General features: G+C 34.5%; 1 protein-coding gene across 1 annotated transcript; it reads left to right on the forward strand.

Moving 5' to 3' along the window:
• The first annotated feature begins 723 nt into the window (after nucleotides 1–723).
• Nucleotides 724–9,637, forward strand: LOC112043126 (prolactin-releasing peptide receptor-like). The gene is made up of 3 exons (XM_052885895.1): nucleotides 724–874; nucleotides 5,196–6,625; nucleotides 7,104–9,637. The coding sequence occupies exon 2, from the start codon at nucleotides 5,285–5,287 to the stop codon at nucleotides 6,608–6,610; it is 1,326 nt and encodes a 441-aa protein (XP_052741855.1). The 5' UTR covers nucleotides 724–874; nucleotides 5,196–5,284; the 3' UTR covers nucleotides 6,611–6,625; nucleotides 7,104–9,637.
• Nucleotides 9,638–14,031: the final 4,394 nt, after the last annotated feature.

Raw genomic sequence — 14,031 nt, forward strand, 5'->3', positions numbered from 1 at the left:
AATTTTGTGTGGTTATACCACCACCGAGTGACGGCATAAGCCGTCAAAATGAAACAAACATAATAAAGATACGAGTAGGTAGCTCAAAAAAGTGTAGTGCTACTAGTATCTAAACTATTTGTTGACTAAAAAATTTTTAGAAGAACCCACTATACTTAGAGTAGAAGAACCAAATTAGGAACTATCTTCACCCATCTGTTTATTGAAAAAAAGACCTACTATTATTATTAACTGTTTGATTATTTTTTAGTGAATAGTACTTTTTATTTATTGTATTGCAATTTCCCATCTCACAGGATATTTAGATTATTTATGTTTAGGTTGCCTGGAAGAGATCACTATTAGTAATAAGGTCGCCTTTTGCCTAAAATTTATGTATTCTTTTGTTATTTTCTTTTCTGTGAATAAAGTTATAAAATAAAGTTAATAAAAAAAAATATTAACTGTTACTAATGATAGTTTGGCCAGGAGTTTATTAAAAGCAGTCTCAATATTTTTTCGAAATTTGAAATTCGGATCATTTTAATTAATAATGCTGAAACGCCAATATTCAATTCTAACAGCCAAACGATGTTATAAAAAGTGCACCGTCACGACAATTCGATACATACAAAGCTAAACCCTAAAAAGGCAGAGCCAGGGCTGTCGGCGGAAAGAAGGCAATTATTTATCCGATGGCGGCTCGACTGCGCATGTGCCAACCCTACTCCGCGCATGGCACTGTTCTACGACGTACCTAACAAATACAAATACAGATTTCTCAACATTACTTGTTTTTTATAACAGTAATTTAAGTGTTTTTATATTAATATACATTAACAAGGTGTATCTCATGTGGTTTTGGTTAAGTTTTGCTGAAATATCTAAAGGACACGTGAGTATTAAATATTCTAACCTCAAACCTATCGAATAACGTGTTAATGGGTGTTTAGAAACCACCATTTAGTGGATTAGTCCCTGGCGTTAACTCTGTTTTGAATAATGAAATTTATTGATCGTGTTTTATTTATTAACAGGTCTTAAATGTGTTTTTTTTCATTTTTATTTTTAAACTAGTATTTAATTCATGTTGATAATTTGGTTTACTTTTTGTAATTAATATAAATTATTGTTTACTACACTCTGACCTTGGCTTTGTCAGCGTGAAATCCTCCTCTATTTAGGCCAATTATTTTTAACAATAAAGTCTAAGACAACCTTTCTGGTGAAATAGTGTCTCTTTGTGTAACTTTATGGCCAGGATTTGATTCACAGCTGAGATCAATTAAAGTTCGGATTTTAAAATTGCTATAACTTAAGTCTGATGGTAGAATTTGTTACCTTATTAGCAACAACGTACCTCAAAGCGTTTCAGCGTATTAGTATGATGCCGTGTTTATAAAAGTCACATGGAATATGTTTAACTAGATGATGCCCTCGACTTTGTCCGCGAAATTTAGTTTATAAAAATCCCGCGGGAAACATGGATATTTCCGGGACAAAAAGTAGCCTATGTGTTAAACCAATGTTAAATCTATTTCTATTCTAAATTTCAGTCAAATCGCTTCAGTAGTAGCGTCGTTAAAGAGTAACAAACATCCAAACATATATCCAAACAGCCATACAAACTTTCGCGTTTATAATATTAGTAGGATAGTTCTTCCAATGAAATGACGCTAATATAGTCATTTCACATCAAATAGCATACGTAAAGTAGTGGTAGTGGTATGTGGTAATGTTATTCTAACCTAATTACGTTAATTTACGTTAATTTCTTCGAAATAAAATCTAATTGTTATTTCGAAGAAATTAACGTAATTTCTTCGAAATAACAATGTTAGAGCATCACAAAAAGGAAAACTCCCTGATTTTTTAATGTAATGGTTCATTTATCAATTAATGGCAGAGACAAAACTGAGATTCATAACTACCCTGCAGGTCACCTTGCTTAGGTAAGTTTTAGCTTTAACAAGCTTAGTGTTTCGCGTTTTCCATGTTCTATTCTGTGAGGTCTATTTGCATTTTCATGAACTAGTCTAATAGGAAAAACATTTTAATCATTCATTTGTGGTCCATTCATTTAAAAACAAAGTTTTGCGTTTATTACTGCCTACTCGTAAATCTAAACTTCGAATATTGGAGAGTCGCCAGTTGGCGACTAAAGCCGGTTGAATTAAGCCACTAAATAAAGTTATCGTTATGCAAATTGCCGATTGAACCGATCTTTCGTTTATTACTTTATTACGATTGCCATTTTGATTAGTTGTACATTTCTCGGAGACTCAATTCTTAGGAGGCGATATCGATATTTTACTTCATTTATAGTCAATAGACCTTGTTTACTCGATTTAATATTCTCTCGACTCGACTTACTAACTAAAACCTTATTTAATCAAAGTTGGTAAATAACTAAATTATCATATAAATCTGGTCCATGAATTTTCATTTTAGTACGTTCCAGAGCAAACTCCTGTTATAATATTTTTGTTGGCAATTTATTTGGTTTTACGCTAGAGCTGTGTTTTTTAATTTAACTTAAATTTATTTTTATGATTATAGACATTTTCTGTTCTGTTGTAATGTTGTATATGTTGATTTTATTCGTTAGATTGGCCTAAAGAAAATAATTAACTATTTGCATTACGTGTAAAGTAAAAATGTTATTTTTATTCCTTACAATATTATGTTTTATCTGTCTAATACTGTAAATCTACACATGACTGTTATTGATATACTTCTAAATTATATGTCATGTGAATAAATAAAGTCAGCTGGTTTAAATAAAGTAATTTAAATTTGACTTTATATTGCTGCCACTATACTTGACGGCCTCTGTGGCGCAGTGGTATGCGCGGTGGATTTACAAAACGGAGGTCCTGGGTTCGATCCCCGGCTGGGCAAATTGAGATTTTCTTAATTGGTCCAGGTCTGGCTGGTGGGAGGCTTCGGCCGTGGCTAGTTACCCTACCGGCAAAGACGTACCGCCAAGCGATTTAGCGTTCCGGTACGATGCCGTGTAGAAACCGAAAGGGGTGTGGATTTTCATCCTCCTCCTTACAAGTTAGCCCGCTTGAGAAACGTGAAATTTAATTTCGTAAATTGCACAGAACTGAAATGTTGGAGGTGCATGTCCCGGACCAGATATAAACTTTTTTTTTTCGTGTTGAGTAAGTGCCGATGGCTCCATGTGGGACCACTACGGCGACACCGGGGGGTTTGGGCGAGATCAGAAGCATCGCCTGATGAGACCCAAAGGCTGAGATGAAGATAGAGGGCGGAACGACTCTTTAAGGGCGTCTCCTATGAGACTCGGACCTCGGCTTTGAGGGCCATTCGGGAAGGGGTAACCGTGACCTGAGTGAATCAGTCCGGACACCCCAAGATTGTGAGTTAGAAAACCCACGTCCGGGTGACGTTAGATTTCGGGAAACTCGTCTTCGTCGTCGAAGACGCTGTGTAGCTTGTGATTTGTGTTGCCCGGGAAGCATTGTCGGTCGTCATCATGTCATCGATATGAACCTACGCCCTTCGGAATTGGAGGCAGATATATCCACTGGTTAACACGGCTCACTTTTTAATAAACGTAATATGTAACTTTTTAACGTAACTTTTCTGGTTGATTTTTTACACCTTGTGTCCGAAAAACCCAAATATCTCACGGAACCTTATTTTTTTCCAAAATAAAATTTAGACTATGTTACTTGTGGATAATGTAGCTTTCGAATGGTGAAAGAAATTTTAAAATCGGTCCAGTAGTTTTTGAGCCAATTCATTACAAACAAACAAACATACAAACAAAGTTTTCCTCTTTATAATATTAGTATAGATATAGATTAAAGACTGAAAGTGAATGGAACTTCAAATTTTGGATTTAAGGTGAAATAATGTTTAAGTGAAGAAATATATCCACTGATTAACACGGCTCTCTTTGTGATAAAGATTGTAATTACAGTACTCGCATGAAGCTGTTTCCGTGATATATTCATTTTCTAGGTATATTAATATACTCGTAACTAACATGAATATACCTGCAGGCACGTTCACTTTATAAACGTATGCCTCAGTATGAGAAAGTGTACGCCACGGAAACGCTATTTAGCACGTAGCTTATTAATATTTATGCTCTTGTCTTACGAGCGTGCGGCAGGATTCAAGCCTGATATATGACAGTGTTTAAACTGTTCTAGTAATATATCTATACTTAGAACAGAGGGACATATCTCAGAATAATGAAATTGTGTACTTGTGTTACTTGTTTCGAGATTTATCTTCTTTGTATGTAAATAAAGAATGAAAGTGAATTGAGCTTCTTTAAATAGCTTCAAATCTGGCTTCAAATTGGGCCAAATGTTTATATGAATGAAAGGATATGGAAGGAGGAAATTATTGCAACCATTTTACAAACGATGTTTTTCCTTCACCGTTTTGAAACACGTGATATTTAATTTCTTAAAATGCACACAACTGAAAAGTTGGAGATGCATGTCCCGGACCGAACCCACACCCTCCGTAATCGGAGACAAAGGTACAACCATTGGGCTATCACGGCTCCTAAATTTCGAGAACGGAGAATTTTCTTAATTCTCTGCGTGTGTATAGTCTGCCAATCCGCATTGGGCCAGCGTGGTGGACTATTGGCCTAACCCCTCTCATTTTCAGGGGAGACTCGAGCTCAGCAGTGAGCCGAATATGGGTTGATCATGATGATGATGATGATTTTACAAAAGGTGAATCTTGAGTTATTATCTAATAAACTTTGTGATGCTATTGGGAATAGCTTGTTTGCATTAATAGGCACTAAGCAGTTGGGTGGATATTTTTGTAATTTTCTATAGATTAATACTAATCTCTCACAAGTGCCAAAGGACTCAAAGGTGTTTTGTTAGGTGGGTCATTAATTGTTAAACAAAAACAGAATAGTACCTACCTGCCTACCTAGTCAATAGTTAAACAATTTGATTTAACAAAATTATAAGAATTAATACAATTTTGTTCATCCCGCTGAATATTTACCTATTTCCAACATCCGACAGTAAATTTTGTTTCTTTATAGCAAAATGAAAGTTTAATTTTAATTTACTGACCAAGGTTAGGTAACTACGACAAACAAATCAATAATTTATACCTTCGTTTCATGAATTCCTACTTTTATATACCGAAATTTATACGTAAACTCAACGAAACGGAAACGTTAAATTGCATTATATTTGTTACAGGTCCGGTGGTAAATCACACGGGAGCTCGTAAAACTGACTACCCAAGGCAGTGTTTGCCTTTAAAATTGGAGCTACCGCAGTTCGGGGCAATGAACGAAACCACATTAAGTTACTCCTACTCGTTGAACGTTTCGGAGAAGTTGAGGAACGAGACGCAAGATGCGACCTTACCGCCTCGCATAGCGGGATATGAGAACATTATAGACAACAAATGGGTCCAGTCCGCGTTCTGCGTGATATATACAGTCATATTCGTTCTCGGTTTGCTTGGAAATGTTCTAGTTTGCTTCGTCGTCGTAAGGAACAAAGCAATGCAGACAGTCACTAACCTATTCATAAGCAATTTAGCGTTATCTGACATACTGCTCTGCATATTTGCAGTGCCCTTTACCCCGTTGTATTCCTTCCGTGGCACTTGGAGTTGGGGCACATTGCTATGCCACATGATGCCTTCGGCGCAGGGTTGCAGCGTATACATATCAACTTTGACACTTATGTCTATAGCGATCGATAGGTTTTTTGTAATAATATACCCTTTCCGACCGAGAATGAAGATAGAAACTTGTATCATAGTTATAATCCTGATATGGATCTTTTCTATAACTGTAACGCTGCCTTACGCTCTGTTTATGTCGTACTACGATATAGAGATTGGTAGATTTTGCGAGGAATCCTGGCCGACTGAAAAGTTGAGGCGCATTTTCGGTTCCATAACTTCCATCCTACAATTCGTTTTGCCGTTCAGCGTGATCGCTTTCTGTTACACTTGCGTGAGTTTTAAACTGAACGATCGGGCTAAAGCTAAAGCGGCGAGCAAAAATACTCGGAAAGAGGAGTTCGATAAATACAGGAAGCGGCGCACGAATCAAATGCTGATTACAATGGTCACCATATTCGGATTGTCGTGGCTGCCTTTGAATGTAACCAATCTCTACAACGATTATTACATATACGCGATTCATTCGAAGTATTACTTTTTGATATTCTTCATGTGCCACGTGATAGCCATGTCTTCAACATGCTACAATCCCTTCATCTACGCGTGGATGAATGAGAACTTCAGAAAGGAGTTCAAGCAATTGATACCTTGTATTGATACGTCAGTGCAAATTCGGAGCAATATTCCGTTGGAGCAATTAGGTATGTTGCAGTCAGAGAAAACTTTTAACGGTAACACGGCAACCGACAGTTTGGGTTCGAGTTTTCAGAGAGCTCCTTCGTTTAGACATAAGAGGAAGCCGAGCGCAGCAGCCGATGTGGAGAAGAGTGGAGTGGAGTTGAATGAGGACTTGTTGACTGTAGACGTGAAGCATTGCCACATATCGACGAGCTACAATCTGAGGAGGGAGTCTGTGAAGTTGAGATTGATTAACGAAGAGTCCTTTGGTAGCGGTCCGTCGCAGAGTCAATTCTAACGGTTGATTTCGTGGGTGAGTATTTTCTAATCCAATGCATATTGTCGGAAGATTAATTCCAGTCAGTTAAATTAAAAGTGCAACTCTTACTGAAATGTTATTCTACTAGTAAAATGACATTTCAGTGACAGTTGCACTTGTCATTTATTTACTTTATTTTATTGTCTGGAATTAATAATCGTAATATAGTTTATGGAATAATATAAGAGTAATATAAATATATAGTACTCTTCATACCCAAAAGATTTATTCGACTTCTATATTACTTTGATTAAGATCATCGTGATGACTGCGGTTATCTTCATAATGAAGTTAGATATTGGTCTGTAAAAACTTTTCTGCCTTTTATTAATATCAATGCATTAATTTGCCTAATTAAAAAAATGCATTACTCGTTTTCTCTAAAATTATATTTATAATTATTATTGTTAGGTATTTTAATTTCTATCACTAAAAATCTAAAATTTTAGTCTTTATATAACTTTCTTTTCAGGTGCGAAGGACTAGACGTGCCCAACTGTAAGCGCAATTCGAAAAGATTTTAGGAGATCCCAATATTTTTGGAAAATATTTTTTGTACAGTACAGACCTGTCTATGCTGATTTTGATGACTATGGAACTACGATACGCTTATGAATTTTTGTGACCTCTTGTTACTGATGGAGATTTAAACCCTTTTTAAATATGACTTTAAGCACAAACGTAGATTCCCTGATAGCACTGCCAGTCTATACCTTGTCCAATTAGAGTAGAAATTAAGAATGTCGTATAAAGAGTGTAGAGTTTTGATATCTTTGTAAGACTAAAATAGTCTTTAAAATGAAATGCGAAGCAAAACGTACTATGAAGCAATAAATAAAAAAAAATCGTCTAAAAGGGGAAAGCCCATCCCCGGCCCAAGCCTATCTTATCCACATTTACTGATACCTAAAAAAATCTTAATAATTCTACTTTATTAATGAAATTATTACTTTATCAAAAAAAGTTAGTTACAACGTTTTATGACATGTTTAATTTGTCCACAACGGGGACAAGCTAAGATCGTTGAAGCCTGAGTTTTGCGATATTTTTTAAAACTTATGATTGGTTTGTTTGTTCGTTTTCTTGTTTGTTATGATAATAATAACAAAAAAAAATACAGCTTCAAATGTTACTTCGCCGCTTTGGTGGAACATTTTGCCCTAGAACAATGATAAAAACAACATTTTTCTTCAAGAAACATACTGTTATTAAACCAATTATTTAACCAGATCCTTATTTATACATCATATTATCATTTCCATATACTTTTATACCTGGGTCTATACCTGGGTTCCCTGGGTCGACGTTGTATGGGCCGATGGGCATTCCTCTTTAACATATTTTTAATTAAGTTGAATTTTAATTATAATGCACAACTATCCTTAAAGCTAATTCTGAATTTTTTCGTGTTTATTTTTTAATTAATTCCGTTTACAACTATGGTATAAAAATTATTTTATATATTCGAAATTGAATTAATATCTTATGAAACATTTTGTAATATTTGAAGTTTTTGAGGAATAAGAAATCTTTGAAGTTTTTGAGGATCTTTAGAAATTAAATATGTAAATTACAAAACGATCGAATGTTATCTTATGAAATTTAGAATGACGTAAATTTAGTAAAAATGAAAAAAAAAAAGAAACAGTGAGATGTTATTAGCTAGAGAGGCCCACATATTCAAAAATTGTTGTAGTTATATCAAAACATTTTGCAATAATTTTTATATTCTATTAAGGGTTACAAAAGCCCGTATTCTGAGAAACCTGGACGGCCAATTCACTAACTGTGTACGCAGGGACAATCAATTATTATTTATATAATATACTCGTTATTCATTTGAATTTTGTTTTGTAATTGATGTATTAAAAAAAATTCGTGATATATGTTATTGAGTAAATTTGCACAAATAGAATTTTTAGAAAATGTGTAGTAATTTTGCGTCAATGCACAGAGGGTATTATTGATAGTGATAGTGTTTTTAGATTTTTAAGTGTAATGAGAAAGTATTTAGTAAAAAAAATTGGAAATATTTGTATAATGTTCCTACTTTGCGAAATGCCCTGTTCCTAAAATGTACGTTTTACTACCGATCAAAAGAATTATGGTTAACAAAATATCATAAAGAGTTTCAGAATTAACTACAACCCCAATATTAACAAGTATAAAACGTTGATTTAGTTCTAATTTATTTCCAAATCACTTCAAGAAAATAATCAAATAAGTTAAATTGAAAAATTGGTCCATGCTCCTTATTACGAGTGTAACACGTTAGTGTAGCTGTTGGGTATCATGACTTAGACCTGTAGAGCTATTCTGTAACGATGTGTTTATAAATAGACAATGTGAGCTTCGAATTCATCTCTATCCCTCTATTCTATCTATGGTATTGTGTGAGATAGAGAGAGGAAGAGAGGAATTCGAAACTCAATATGTCGATTTTTTAATAACAAACTTACCGATATTCGAGCTACCGATATAGATTATTAGAGAATCAGTAGTTATCGATTTAAGTCACAAGACCGTTTAAAAGCCTTCAGTCTAGAGTGGGGTAGAAAATGACAAAAATGTACCGAAAAAGCAAGTGCATTGTTCTAGGTTTATTATTTTATTCGAAATATAGAACTTTAGAGGGTGTTTGCAAATCTGCTGCATGTTCATTTTTTATATAAAATTGAAAATATAAAAATAAGGTTAGTTTCTTTTTCATACAAACTCAAAAATACAAATTAATAAAGATGAGTAGATTTTCTACATCTAACAAATATTTTAAGTCCGTTGAGAATTTATAATGGTATAAGAAATATATGTATTACCTTCAATAATTTCCATACTGAAATTAACTTGAAAATGTGATTAAAACTAAGTACCTATCTATAGCAATATTTTGAAATATTTGATAACTATTAAAGTTTTTAAATTTATTGTAGACGTTAATATTGTAATTTATCATTATGGGGTAGTTGTAACAAATCCTAAAAATTATCTAGATGTAAAAATAAAATTTATTACACATTATTTTGTTTCATTCTCCAAAGAGAAACCTGAAACACACATCCTACTAATATTATAAACGCCAAAGTTTCTATGGATGTTTGTTACTCTTTATCGACGCATCTATTGAACCGATTTGACTAAAATTTAAACCAAAGCCTGGATTAACACATAGGCTAATCCATGGTTTTTACGAGATTTGCGTAAAACTGAATTCCTCGTGAACGAAGTCGCGGGCGTCCGCCAGTGTGTATATATAAACAATATATAATTTGTTCTTTGTCTTAAAAAATAATATTTAATTAATTAATTCTGGTTAAAGCCAAAAAGGAAAAAGTATCAAAATACTTGGACCTTCCTCACGAGATTACCGCCATGTGACACTCACTTTCCTCACTCTGGAACCCTGATCACCAGTTGCTTGGGCACTCAAATGTCCCGCGGGAAACAGCGGGAGGGTTGATTTTTTTTTATAAATTTTTAATAGTGTTTTGTATTTCATATTTATATTGACATTGACATTGTTAAAAATTTACAAAACAAATAATAAACAAATGAGAATTTAAAAATTAATTAATAAGTAAGAAAGTTAAGCGTAATATTTGAACTTAGCAATCAATATCTTTTCAATTAAATAATAATTTAAATTATTTCATGAAATAGTTCAAAATATTAAGAAATAATTTTATTAATACGAGTGAAAACCATAGTTGTCTTTCCAACTGACCAATTCACTATTTTTGTCTTTTTTATCTCATTTATGTATTTGTATTTTTTTTAATTTTAACAATATAAAAATATAATACAAAACACTATTAAAAATTAAAAAAAAATCAATCCTCCTGCTGCGGGACATCCACCAATCCACACATTACACAAACATCTGGCATGGGAAAATTTTCAAATATCACAGTATTTTTCTTTTAAAACAAATCATACAAAGCAAGGCACCCTTAAAATACAAAGGTGAAAGGTAACCTTATTATAGCAGGTGTGTAAACATCACTTTGTAGATGTAAACTAATTAAGTACACGCGTTTATATGCGAAGGGAAGCCTTTGATGACGGGGAGGTGTGCACGTATGTTGCTATTGTATCAATTACTAGCTGACACCGCGCGGTTTCACCCGCGTGGTTCCCGTCCCCGTAGGACTATGGGGACAACATATAGCCTTATAGCCTTCCTCGATAAATGGGCTATCTAACACTGAAAGAATTTTTCAAATCGGACCAGTAGTTCCTGAGATTAGCGCGTTCAATTAAACAAACTCTTCAGCTTTATAATATTAGTATAGATTTGCTTACGTTGTCATTCGTTTCATTGTTTTAATTTATGAAACGTTTGCATACTAAGGGATTTTTATGAATTTTAAAATTCTTATAATCTCTCTCCTCTGGCTTAACATTATAATAATTTTAAGATTCATAAAAAACCTTTAGTATGCAAACGTTTCATAAATTAAAACAATGAAACAAATGAGGAGAAAGAAAACAAGACGACAAACAACAAGACCTTCATCATCAGCATTATCATCATTAACAGCCGACGGATGTCTATTGTTGGACATAGACTTCTGGCAAGGACTTCCAAACATCATCCAGCGGCTCCCTGCAACCTGCTTGATGTCCTCAATCAACCTAGTGGGGGGTCGACCAATACTACCCTCTCCGGTGAGGAATACATTAACTTACTGTACCTCGGAGGGTATGTACCTATTACTAAAAGACCTGCATATGATTTTTTCAGTATTGTCCGTCTGCCATTTTATCTATATGTGGAAAGTGCACTTGTGTTTGCGCATACTATTGTGCACTATAGTTTCTCCCGCGTATATAGCTAGCCTTAACATGGGATTGATTGGAATCCGGTTAGAAGTAGCTATACTAAGCGGTTTATACTCGACTTTAAACCCGACTGTTTTATAGTCTATTGGATTATAGGAAATTTTCAATGCAAACCAATAATTCCTGTACCACAATAAATCAAACAAACACTTCATCATTGTATAAATACCAGTGCTATAGATTATATTTTTTTATTTTTTATTTAAATATACACATTTTTTTACATTTCTTAGTGTAACTTATCGGTGTGACATAAACTCGATTGAATAAAAATACAAGGTCAGCTAGGTTACTCAACTGTTGATTACATTAGAAAAAGTTTTAATAACTCAACCAGTCTTATAATTAAGTCTTTTTTACCGTCGATTCGTTTGAGAAACGTGATTAGAACTTTGACCTTACTTTAACTCAAGAACAGTTACATTATGCTAGTATCGATCATGCTTAGGAAAATGAAAAACTGCTGACGCGTGTAACAATTGATGCGTTTGCATTCTAGCTTTCCGGAACATTTGATATTATTGTCAACTAGCGGACGCCCGCGACTTCCTCCGCGTGGAAATCAGTTTTTCACAAATCCCGCGGGAACCATGATTTTTTCCGGGATGAAAAGTAGCCTATGTGTTAATCCAGAGTAAAATCTATTTCCATTGCAAATTTCGGCCAAATCGCTTCAGTAGCCACAGCTTAAAAGAGGAACAAACATACTTACACACTAACTTTCGCCTTTATAATATTAGTGTGATGTGATAGAGTGATTAGTGTGAGTGTGATGTGGTGTGATTAGTGTGATGTGTGATGTGATGTGATAGTGTGAAGTATGATAGTGTGATAGGCAATCTTACGCATACGCCACTTCATTGACAAATTGAAGATTCAGTACATACTCATTAATTTTATCAATGTATTGTCAATAAAGTAGGTTAATATTGTAAAGTCATACCACGGCTAAAATAATATTATTTCCTTAGAATTACCAGTACCACCTTCCATATTATCGTCAAATGGACAGTTTAAAGTTTTGACTCACATACCTGTTATGTGAGTCAAAACTTTAAACTGTCCAAGTTATAAAAAGGTAATTTGTTAAAAGTTCTTTTACCTAACCTAAGTTTTCCTTTGCTATAAATTGAGCATAGGACCAAAGTGCCGAAAATATACAAGCCATCACCTTAAAACCAACCACATACGATCAAATTAACCGTAAAGTCTGCAGCGCGCTTATGGATGTGAGAATAGTTATATTTATTTTCACTCGCACATCTCTAAACGCACCGCAGACTTGACGGCTCCTTGAGTGTGTGTGGCTGGCGTTAGATGGTTAAAGAAGAAGTAAACACAACACAGCCTTTATCCATGTCAATGTCTGCCCCCGGTCAATCACTTTACGCATATTAAGGCTCTGGCGGAGTGTATCCACATATAATTCGCTCGTATATACGTATTTGCTTCTGTTAACATTAGGGAGCTTTTTGTTTGCTAGCATACCATTTGTCCTCATTATCACCATTAGGTAGGATAGATGATTTCGTTATGTTAAACCGAATTATGGATACCTAACCACCACGAGTACGCCAGAAAAATCTAACCTAAGGGCCAAGTGGCAGTTCGATTCTGTTACTATCGCGTTAACGTAAACGCGAATTTCCAAGGAATTGAAACAGCGCCATCTCGTGGCACTGCTGCACAACTGTTCAATTCCATATAAATTCGCGTTTACGTCAACGCGATAGTAACAGTATGAAAATATTGAAAACTCCCATTAGGCACACAGATCGAAAAATGTTTTTTTTTAATTTCTTTAGAAGTTAGCCCTTGACTACAATCTCACGTCCTGATGGTAAGTGGAATAATCGCAGGGTTTCGGCTAGTAATCTTATATAATGGTTTCTACCCTGTTATTTTGAGTCTGTTAAAGAAGTCGGTATATCATTAAATCCAATACGTGGTAGGGGACATTATTCAGGCCACGTTCAATTACAATTCACGGCTCAACAAATAGAGACTTGTCGACGCGAGACAAATGCCTTGTCAATTATTTACATCCCTTTCTCTGTTTGTAGACAAACAACTCCCTGTTATGGTACGGGCAAATTTCACCCGAAAATCGCGTGGCTTTTTCCGTAAACTTAAAAATATAGAATATAGAATAATAGAATAGGCTTACCTACATTTAAGTTTATTTATTAATTAATTATTCTACAAAATACATATTGAAATTAAGCCTAACCATAATGCTCAGAGGGCGGTGTAGCGAGCTATGCATAGAGTTTCTGAGCGTGACAAGGATATTTGCAGAAGAACCAAAGACACCGACATAACTGTTGCTCAGCGAATCGCGAAGTTGAAGTGGCAATGGGCATAGCCTCCAAAGATTTCCATTTTTCCCGGACTTTAGGAATTTGTAACCATTCACCATCGTTATCATTATCAGCCGATATATTTTTCCTCACATCTGATCTTGATGAAATAAAGCCCAACTATGCTCCAAGTGTGGAAAGAAAAATTTGTGGAACAATTCTATAAATTAGAGCAAACGGACAGAAATACAGTCTGAAACG

The sequence above is a fragment of the Bicyclus anynana genome, chromosome 15 (assembly GCF_947172395.1).
Source record: "Bicyclus anynana chromosome 15, ilBicAnyn1.1, whole genome shotgun sequence".
NCBI classification, from domain to species: Eukaryota; Metazoa; Arthropoda; class Insecta; order Lepidoptera; family Nymphalidae; genus Bicyclus; species Bicyclus anynana.

Coding starts and splice junctions, on each gene's coding strand:
- LOC112043126 (XM_052885895.1), top strand. CDS start 5,285: ATGAACGAAACCACATTAAGTTACTCCTACTCGTTGAACGTTTCGGAG.